Source organism: Carassius auratus, chromosome 1 (assembly GCF_003368295.1).
Source record: "Carassius auratus strain Wakin chromosome 1, ASM336829v1, whole genome shotgun sequence".
In the NCBI taxonomy this organism is placed as follows: Eukaryota; Metazoa; Chordata; class Actinopteri; order Cypriniformes; family Cyprinidae; genus Carassius; species Carassius auratus.
Window position 1 is genome coordinate 26,651,435 of NC_039243.1, and position 10,560 is coordinate 26,661,994.

Here is a 10,560-nt window from a genome sequence, read left to right on the forward strand (position 1 = left end):
CATACGATCCTTCAGAAATCACTCTACTATGCTGATTTTGTGCTCAAGAAACCTTTATCCTTTATTCTCCAAAAAGAAAGAAAAGTCTTATTAAAAGTATTAATTCCTTGGCAAGCCGTGTACTAAATATAACAAGTTGCTAATATTTAGAAACTCTAGGATACAATGTATATGAAGGCAATATTTCTTCATCTCTTTGTTTAATAAAATTATATTTAATAATCATTTAAATAGCTTGGCAGATTATATTTATACACCATAATAAAGCTTTTAATGTACCTCGTACAATAGCAAACGCAAACTAAGAGGGAAACATTTAACTCTGAAGAATAGTTTTATTCCTTCATCGTGCTGCTAAGGGGGTATTATGTCAACTATCACTTGATTTTACTAGTTATAAACAATGCAGGTCACACCCCGATAAATTGAATGAGCCCCAAACAGTGAATGCGATTTACATACTCTCGCGATGTATCCCGAGATCAAACCGCCCGAGACTTTCGGCGGATGTTGATATTTTGATCCGGATTTCGGTACCGTCGTTTCTCTTCTCGGCCGTGCGATCAGCGTTACTGCAAATATTTGCGTAACGAGTGCGAAACACGGTCTTTCTCGGCGCTTCTTTCGGGAAGCATAGAGGCCGAGGAGGGGGAGATGATGGAGGACTTTGACGAGATTTACGAGGAAGAGGAAGAAGAGGACGAGGACAGGGCCGCGGAGGAGCAGCTGCTCAAATATGCTCCGGACCCGGTGATAGTGCGCGGATCCGGACACGTCACTGTGTAAGACACCCGGCAGCTCTGGATCTGCTCGTATACAGATTATCAATCATTTAGAGACACAGGAGACACGCTAAGCAGCGTCACTACAGCAGCTAAGACTAGTCTGAAAACCTAGTTTAACAGTCTAGAAAGCATTTGAAATGTTCGAATGTGCATTATATGCCCTAAATGCTGCTGCTATATAAATATATTGAACATTTAAAGGCATAGTTCACTCAAAAACTAAAGTCTTGTGGTCAGTTGTGATCACACTCTAGTGTGACTTTATTTCAGAAGTTCCATCTCACAGCCTCAGTCATCGTTCACATCTTTTTTGAAAGGAAATTGTGACTGCGGCTGCCAAATTTTATTTATTTGTTAAAGTTATTAAAACATATGGGAATATCACAAGAGTGAGTAAAATAATGAATCTTTCATTCGTTTGCGAACCATGTCTAGTATGAATCTAAATCTTCATGCTTAGGACCTAGGCATCTGTATTTTCTTGTATAAAGACCCAATATATACTGTGAAAATTATGAATATATTTAGTAATTTATTTACTTTTTAATGTAGTTTTCATTTACTATAATTATTTTATTTGATATAATTTCATTATTTATTACACTGTTTTTCTCTAAACTTTTCAATGGACCCCCTAGCATGCCCAGGATTAAAACCCTTGGTTTCAGTATAAAATACACACACACACACACACACACACACACACACACACACACATATATATATATATATATATATATATATATATATATATATATATATGCTATAGAGTATTAAGGTAGATATACTGTAAATATTGTGGCTTTTGTTGAAGTTTAAGAAGTTGATATCCCAAACCTTATTTATTTTTCCTCCCTGCAGGTTTGGACTGAGCAATAAATTTGAGTCTGAGTTCCCCTCAGCCCTAACAGGGAAGGTAAGTTTAATTTCAGTGGGTTTTTCTCAAATAAATAATATTGCATGCAGAATTGTATTTTACTAATTCTCAATGAGAATAAATTAAAAGCCTCAATGTCTGTTGTTACTGGTATTCAGAAAGGAAAAGGAATGGTGTGCCACTGTTACATTTATATAATGAGATATATATAATTCTGAGGTCTGACATGGGTTCTTGCTTTATTTGTTGATTTACAGGTCGCACCAGAGGAGTTCAAAGCCAGCATAAACAATGTGAACAGCTGTCTGAGGAAGGCTCTCCCAGTCAATGTGCGCTGGCTGTTGTGCGGCTGTCTGTGCTGTTGCTGTACACTGGGCTTTAGTCTGTGGCCGGTCATCTGTCTGAGCAAGAGGGTCAGTTTGTTCTGTCCCTTCTAGGGAAGTTCCTGGTATAATAGAAGTTTAGCTTTATTGAAAGCATTGGTGGTATGTTGTCAATTACTGGGGGAAATTAGTTTATAAAAACACAAATATCGAGTGCATAGAAATTTTTCCCCACATGGTGTAATATTGTAAGTTCTGCAAGCAAGAAGGCTCAGCAAGTTCAACAAAGTTTTAATAAAGAAGACGAGTTCTACCTTTCTACTTTTAAATATCCATAGACGTTGCAATTCATTTTTATTTTGATGGTTTGACCATTTAACTTGAAATAATAATAATAAAAGTTTTCAACATTGATAAAAAGAAATGTTTCTTGAGCAACAAATCAGTTCCTTATAATTATTTAATTAATTATGTGACACTGAAATTCAGTTTCGCCATCACAGGAGTAAATTATATTTTTAAATAGAAAACTTATTTTAAATTGTAATAATATTTCACCATACTTACTGAATTTTTTTCAAATAAATGCAGCCTTGGTTAGCACAAGAGACTTACAGACTCCAAACTTTTCTACAGTAATGTACATTATAGGACATAAACCGTAAGCTATTTTAAAGTTATTAAACCTTTTGAATGCTGAATAATGTCTTCTTTCACCTATAGACACGCAGATCCATAGAGAAGTTACTGGACTGGGAAAACAACAGATTGTATCACAAGGTATGCTTAAGGTTTCTTGCTTGTTTGCCGTTTGTATTTTCCTCTCTGGTGCTAATTTTCCTACGTGCCCTCTGTTCATTTAGCTATGTTTGCATTGGAGGCTCAGCAAAAGGAAGTGTGAAACCAACAACATGATGGAATATGTAAGCCAACAACAACAAACACAGCCAAATCTAATTGCACAGTGACTGTTTCAAATAAAATAAATAGTGAAGCGCGTAACTTCACAATCCTCACATCTCTCTGTCCTATTTATAGGTCATCCTGATAGAGTTTCTACCCAAGATTCCCATCTTCAGGCCGGATTAGCTGTGGCGGGCCAGAGCTCGTCCCTCCGGCGTGGTCTTCCTGAGGTGCCTTTCTCCGGTACAGTCATGGGTTTTATCATGTGGCGTCGTCCCATCTCCCTCCAAACTCTGAGCCAGCGACTCACAGCACTCCTCACCGAGAAAGCACTGTTTACAACCCACATACACACAGACTGATTCTGGTTTTGCGAGCGCATGAATACATACAGAGTGACCTTTACTGTCACATGGTACACAGAGCCAGCGAGGAGGCCACGGAAAATCACTTCTAAAGCTCCAAACCGGAACGTCTACTATACCTTAATTAAATCACACACACCGTCTGCATACTAGCTAAGTGACTTTCTTTTGCCGACAACAACCATCACTGTGGAACGGATCAGTGAAGAATGGCTCGAGGAAGTGGCAACTGTAGAATTAAACTCTTTTACTGTATTCATTAAAAATATGGATGTTAGGAATGATTCATATGGATTTTCAGTTAGCTGGGAGCCAAATGGACCCGGTCAATGCACAATGCATAGTTCCCCATCCCTCCTTCTCACAAATGATCATCCAGATACAAAGACAATCAACCACTGACTGTGCCACGCAGCATCTAGACTCTGACAGGACTTTTGAGTCTAGTTGAAGTCACTGACCGGATGCGGGAAGTGATGCAGCACAGATCAGATTTGTTTGCTTTTGAGTATTATTTTTGAGTATTTTTTTAAATCCTTGTTTACTTGCTCGGTTTAAAAAGGCGAGCAGCAAATATTTGTCTCTTGATTTGTGTGGGTGTGGGTGATTATTTCAGTCTGTCCCTGAGATATTTAGTTTGTAATTTTGTTCACAAGTGAGACCAAACATTTATAGGTTTGTTGGGTCACTGAAAAAGTTAATTCATTACAGCAAATTATTGGGGGTCATGCAAAAATAAAAAAGTTTTTAAAATATCAGAGTTTCTCCGGGGCGGTATAGGCTTTTTTTTTTTTTTTTGTTAAATATTTTTTACTTAATTAGTTTTTTCATCATTGTTTCAATCCTGGGTCAGGAGTCCTATGCAGACATTTTCTCGTAGTGGGCTATATTTATGTAAATGTATCCAGTTGTAGGTTAATAAAACAGTTATGTCCCAATACTCAATAAAACAATTGGTTATTAGATCTTAAAACTTGAAATTTATAAAGTGTGTGTGTATGTGTGTGTGATTACCAATATTATTACTGAAGTTACCATTTCCTATCTCTCGTCTGATGTCATCCCAAATCCCAGGGACATCGTCTTTATTTTTCAAAAATAATTTCAGCGTATTTATGTACAATGTATGTACAGAAATAAAATATGCCCAACTTGATTTTAGTTTCATTTTTCCATTTAATGCTGAATATTGTGATGTCCGTTTGAATTCAAAGAGTTAAATATTAAATTAAGCACAATTATTGTGGTTTAGTCTTTCTTAAAACTTTACCAGCTGATAATTGCTCATACTTCAGATAAGGGGTTTATGAATCTCATATATTAAACAATGACATGTAACTCATCACTGAATCAAATGTACTGCTGACCTTAATAATTTGTGCAATTGTGCTGATGAAATGAGTAGGGGGGAAAAAGATCAGGGATCTGATGTTATAGAGACTTGTAAATGATAATCAACTTCATGTTGTGATAAAAACTCTCAAAGTACAATAGCAACTGGACCACAATCCTAAAGGAACTGTGGGACCAGTTTTTGAGCAGGAAAGCACCATTAGAATGATCTTCCTGGAATGTAAACACCTAAGTGTATCCTTACAAATTAAAAAAATCTTGCTGCTATTATTAATTTATAGAGCTGTACACAATTTGAAGGGGTGGTTTACTAGTTTTTTTTTTCTAGGCTTGATTTTGTTTATGGGGTACAGTCTAACGTGTTCATGTTCACGCATTCTTTTTCACATAATTTACCTTTATTCCACACCAATCTGTCCCTTCTCTGACAAACACCTCGATTTATTTCCTGTTATTATGAAGCCCCTCCCTCGCATATTACAGAAATATGCAATTGGCTGAGATTGGTCGGCTGGCTCATTGTGTTGTGATTCGCTAAACCACGAGAGATGCAGAGCAGGGCGACATCCATTACAAACCATAGAAGACAGAATTGCGATTCATATATGCACAGATTTTTACGTGCACCCCTAGTTTTCTCTTCCTATTCTATAAAGTAGCACAGTATGGCCTCGCCCCCTTTGTTGCATGTTCCCGGTGGCAGGCTTTATCTGGGTTCATGAAGTAATGTATCTGGGAAGAACGAGCTTGTAGTCCCATTTAACTGACAGAATTTTAAAAGATATACCGTATTTTCCAGACTATAAGTCGCACTTTTTTTTCATAGTTTGGCTGGACCTGCAACTGATAGTCAGGTGCGACTTATTTATCAAAATTAATTTGACATAACCCAAGAAAAATTAACTAAGAGAAAACATTACCGTCTACAGCCGCGAGAGGGCGCTCTATGCTGCTCTGTGCTCCTGTAGTCTACACTGAAGACATAGAGTGTCCTCTTGTGGCTGTAGATGGTAATGTTTTCTCTTGGTTCTAAATAAATGAGACTTATAGTCCAGTGCGACTTATGTTTTTTTTCCTCATCATGACCTATTTTTGGACTGATGCGACTTATACTCAGGTGCGACTTATAGTCCGAAAAATATGGTATCTCCGTTTGCACTGAACTTTCAGTGTTGCAACTTATAAACAGATATTGTTTATGCTCAAACAGCAACATTACAAACTAACTAAAGTTAAAAAAAGAGAAATCGCAATCAACCACCCCTTTAAAGACAAAAACTGTCTCAACCTCAATTACATGGATACAAAGCCAACAACACACATCTCTCAGACACATTTAGACATCTGTATTGTAGAAGACATCAGTTACAGACAGCGGTTCTAGACAGTGAAATGGTGCTGAAGCAGCTCTCACTCCTCCCATGTGTCGCCATATATATTCTTCTTCCCTGTTTATAAAAAAAAAAAAAAATGAATGTATATACAGTAGGTACTAGTATTATTATACTAGTATATGTAAAAAACACTACTCTAACTTAAAACAGAAAAAAAACTTCACGGTCAGTACAGATTTGTATTCAAATTTATTTATTTAATTTTTGTAAAATTGATCAAAAGTAACTGTAGAAACATTTATATATTGTTTAGGTCAAACATTAATTTTTTTTTTACTCCTTATTCGTCAAAAACAAAATCCTGGAATTATAATGTTTTTCTTTTGATGTTTTCACAAAAATATTAACTTATCAACACTGACAATAAGAAATGTTTCTTGAGCACCAAATCAGCCTATCAGAATGATTTCTGAAGGACCATGTGACACTGAATACTGGGGTATTTACTGCTGAATATTCACACGAATAAATTACATTTTTAAAAGTGCAGGAAATTGATTAAACTGAAATAATATTGAAAAATATTGTCATTTTTTAAATGTATTTACAATTAAATCATTGGTCAGCATAAGAAATCTTACCAACCCCAAACATTTGAAGAAAAATGTTCTTGGCTTTGGCATAATACAATATCAAACAAATTCAACTGACAGATCTCAGTTATAAGTATTTATTTAGTAAACTGAACCTGTGTCTCAACCTGACACGTATTTAAAAAATAGTAACTTTTTATTTCTCCATGTCCATTTGGGTATTTTAGTTAGGATGTAGGTTATTATAAGGTCTCACCTCTCTTGGCTGTGTTGGTCTCGGCCGAAGGCTTCAACAGTGTCTCTGGTTTCGGAGTCATAACTTCATAGTTTTCCCTGTTCTTACTCCGCAACTCCTCGTACAGCATGTGTTTCTTCTGTACATCCTCCTCAATGTAATTTGGTTCTGCTGGATTAGAGGGATGTTTTCAAATTTCACTATGAAGTAAATTACATCAGTTTAATTTTGGAGTGAATTTCTCTTTTAATATTCGAAGAAATGAAATCTCCAGCAAATGCTAGATGGGTTATAAAGTAGGGATGACATAATTAACCGCGAGCCGGTAGAAAATCTTTTCAAATCTGTAATTCAAATCGGTTGAGATGCCAAACAAATCACGATTCAATTAGGGGTAGGAGTTTATATGAATGTATGTCTGAGGGGAACTTACTGTTTATAGAAAAGTTTAGATGTTTTTTCATTTTTATTCTCAGCCTCTGTATGATGCATATTAACGTTCATAAGTGCAGTGCTGCTTTGTTTACAGAAGTAACCAAAGAAACGCTTCAAGTGTCAAAACATTCTGTTTTTCCTTCAAGTTTAGAATTTTCTAATTTAGATTAAAAACTGCTCATGTTACAAGTATGCAGCATCTTTGTTGGTTCATGGTTAAAATGCAGTGGTTTCCTCTAATTTTAAATTGAAAAAGCACAGACAAAGCCTTATTTTGTTTATATGAAGAGATTATATATTTTTTTGTGTGTTATTTATTTGATTTGGGGCTTGTTTTAACATTTCAATTTAGTATTGTTATTTACATTTTGTTATTTAGCAGACACTTTTTCCTAAAGGGGCTTACAAATGAGGACAATGGAAGCAATCAGAACCAACAAAAGACCAATAATATGCAATTGCTATATTAGTATATTATTGTAGTTTTATATTTCAAATTCACAAAGAAATGTGCAGCGTTTTATCCAAGCAATAATAAAAGGACACATTTAATTTATAATTTGTATTAAATCTCAAAAAAGTGAATCGAATTGAATCGTGAGTTGACATGAATCTCAACCATATAGTTTGTGATGGTGGATCTGTCCTACAAAGTCTGTTCGTTGTTTTAATTGTGTGTGTGTGTATGTGGGGGGGGGGGGGGGGGGGGGGGTAATTTAGTAATTAATATTAATTTAGAATTAATATTAGGAATTTTACTGTAAGCTTTTGAGAGAAGCTTCTTAGGGTTTTACCAGTTTATAATAGAAAGTGCCTTAATGTTTTTGTTAAGTATGATAAATTAGAAAACTAGATGAGGGAAAATAAACCCTGCATCTGTTGATGTTCTCTTGATTTGTGCTTGAGTACAATAAGTCTGTTGAATTGTAGAAAGCAATCATGATTAAATTGAACAAAATAATTGTGATTATCAGTTTCACCATTGTTGTAATGTCCTCTACAGCAAATCTGAATGCAAACAGATGAAGCAGCTTTAACCTACCCGTAATTTGGGTGTCAGAGTGAGTTGCTGGGGACATGGGGTCACTGTAAGTGAAATCACTTGTATAGGAGAAGGACTGATTCCTCTGATCATCAAGTTGAAAGGTTGGCTCAAAGTCAGGTTTGTTTGGACCACTCAGTTCTGGGTGCTTATGGGTAAACCTGAAATACATTAAAGTAAACTAAAGACCAACTATAGACCAATAGACCATTTCAACCATTGTTTGGGGGAAAAAAATCGAAATATCTTCTTTTATGTTCCACAGAAGACAGAAAGCATGTAGTGGGAGTGTTAAGGAATCCTTTGAGAATGTGGTGATGCTAGTGGCACTGAAATCACACGCCACCCCTTTAAATTTTGGTTCAAATGTCTGTGCATGTTGTTGCTCACACTGGTGGTTGGTGGCGCTGTCTCTGTCTCAGTGCCTCTCCCAGTGGTGAGTTCTCCAAGCTCTTAAATTTCTCCTGACATGTCTTCACGTATGACATCTTCCCTCCGAGGTACCCCAAAACACCAGCAACTAACACATATTTAACACATACTTGGATTTAATATTCCATCTATAAGCCTTCTCAGTAACAGTACATTTTACTCACTAGCTACTTTGGGCAAAGATCCAAATCTACCGGAAGCCGTAAGAGCACCTGAAACAAATAGAGTTACACTACTGTTTAAAAGATTAAAATATATTTTTTCATGCTTTTGAAGAAGGCTCTTTTGCTCACTAAGGCTGCATTTATTTGATCAGTTATATAGAAAAACAGTTATATTGTGAAATATATCATCACAATTTAAAATAACTGTTATTGTATTTAAATTTTGCCTTCAGTGTCATATAAGTTTTTAGAAATCATTATAATATACTGATTTAATGCTTAAGAAACAGCATTTTTTCAGGATATTTTTATATATAGGATTTTCCAAAGAACAGCATTTATTTTAACACTTTTTTTATTTCACTTTTGACCACTTTAATGCACCCTTAAATTATTAATTTTAACTTTAATATTATATCAGTACATAGCTAATAGTTGACATTAGCATATAACAACCTAATATCACATTTTATAATTTGCATGAAATATAAACCCACCTCTCGAGATAAGGAGCTGAGTGAAGCCCATGCTGATGACAGATATAGGAAGAGCTGTATGAATTATAGACAGAAGCAGAATTCACTTATGATATCAACAAAACCACAAGCACAATAATGACTAAAAATACTGGATTTCCACTCACATCTGTACCAGAAACTTTCCTGGTAGCACTCCCTGAACACCCTCCTCTCCTCCTCGGTGGGGATGTAGCCAATTCCCGTGGGACCCTACATATACACATTAAACATATTATTATTATTAGACCGCTTATGCGAAACACCACCTAGACATTTCATTTTAAACCCCACAAAATATGAAAACGACAAAAACGTGGTATTGCAGTAGTAAGACAGATGAGATCTAGAATGCATTCATGCAGGACCAACTGCAATCAGAATTAAAGAGCATAACCTGTCAACATCACTTATTTTCTGCCTTTTTAGGTGATGTTTGTTACCAAACACACCAAGACTGCATTTCCTGGCCGTTCAGGGTCGGTTGGAAACTGCTGGGACATTGTACATCCGACGTCTTTGGTTGCAGTACTCACTATTTATTTATGTATTTTTAGTCACGCTTACAAATGTCAAACCCACTGAAACCTTCTTCCTCGACTGTGCTACTGTAAGAGTTCATGGGTGACCAGCTTTTAGTGCCACCATGCGGTTTGACGTGGAATAGCAACACTGACTCTACCACTTCGTGTTATTTCTCAAAGTGGTCATAAAAATAAATAAATAAAATGTTTAAGTCCTAAACTATATACTAACAAATTCATAAGTAAACATTTTTAAGTGAAAGTACTTATCAAACCACATTTACATTACACGTAACATATAAGAACACGTGGGATAGACCCAGCTCATTTACTGACAGTCTGCTACCATGATCTAATATTTGATTATGAATTAATTAATTATTACAAGATCGTTTCAAGTTAATTTTCAGCTCTATGTGTTGAATTTGTTTATTGAAACTTCTTTGGGTGACTGAGTTGATTTTGATGCAGAAAATACAAGCACATTACAAATAGTAATAATTAAAAATAGTTTTTGGTAATTGAAATAAAGTGGAAATAAAATAAAATATTAAAATTAGATTTAAAACAACAACAACAACAACAAAAATCATTAAAAGATTAAGTGTTGTCAACTTGTCAACTAACTGAAATAAAGTTTGAGGTTAAATTTGAAGTATTAAATTACTAAAACTAAATCA

General features: G+C 35.4%; 2 protein-coding genes across 4 annotated transcripts; one reads left to right on the forward strand and one right to left on the reverse strand.

Moving 5' to 3' along the window:
* The first annotated feature begins 497 nt into the window (after positions 1–497).
* LOC113106014 (cysteine-rich hydrophobic domain-containing protein 2) lies at positions 498–4,409 on the forward strand. Its single transcript, XM_026267513.1, has 6 exons — positions 498–782; positions 1,647–1,701; positions 1,920–2,075; positions 2,709–2,765; positions 2,849–2,908; positions 3,024–4,409. The coding sequence occupies exons 1-6, from the start codon at positions 655–657 to the stop codon at positions 3,072–3,074; spliced, it is 507 nt and encodes a 168-aa protein (XP_026123298.1). The 5' UTR covers positions 498–654; the 3' UTR covers positions 3,075–4,409.
* A 1,521-nt stretch (positions 4,410–5,930) lies between these two features.
* On the reverse strand, positions 5,931–9,947 carry LOC113065372 (OCIA domain-containing protein 1-like). Of its 3 annotated transcripts, none has more exons than XM_026237716.1 (8): positions 9,809–9,947; positions 9,485–9,569; positions 9,339–9,392; positions 8,842–8,889; positions 8,636–8,765; positions 8,246–8,406; positions 6,790–6,936; positions 5,931–6,054 (listed from the first exon to the last, which is right to left on the reverse strand). In XM_026237716.1, exons 1-8 carry the CDS (start codon positions 9,857–9,859, stop codon positions 6,017–6,019), a joined length of 714 nt encoding a protein of 237 aa, XP_026093501.1. In that variant the 5' UTR covers positions 9,860–9,947; the 3' UTR covers positions 5,931–6,016. The 3 variants fall into 3 exon arrangements, with proteins under 3 accessions (XP_026093501.1, XP_026092756.1, XP_026094241.1); XM_026236971.1 differs by having other exon boundaries at positions 6,790–6,939; XM_026238456.1 differs by lacking the exon at positions 8,842–8,889 and having other exon boundaries at positions 6,790–6,939.
* Between the last annotated feature and the right edge of the window lie 613 nt (positions 9,948–10,560).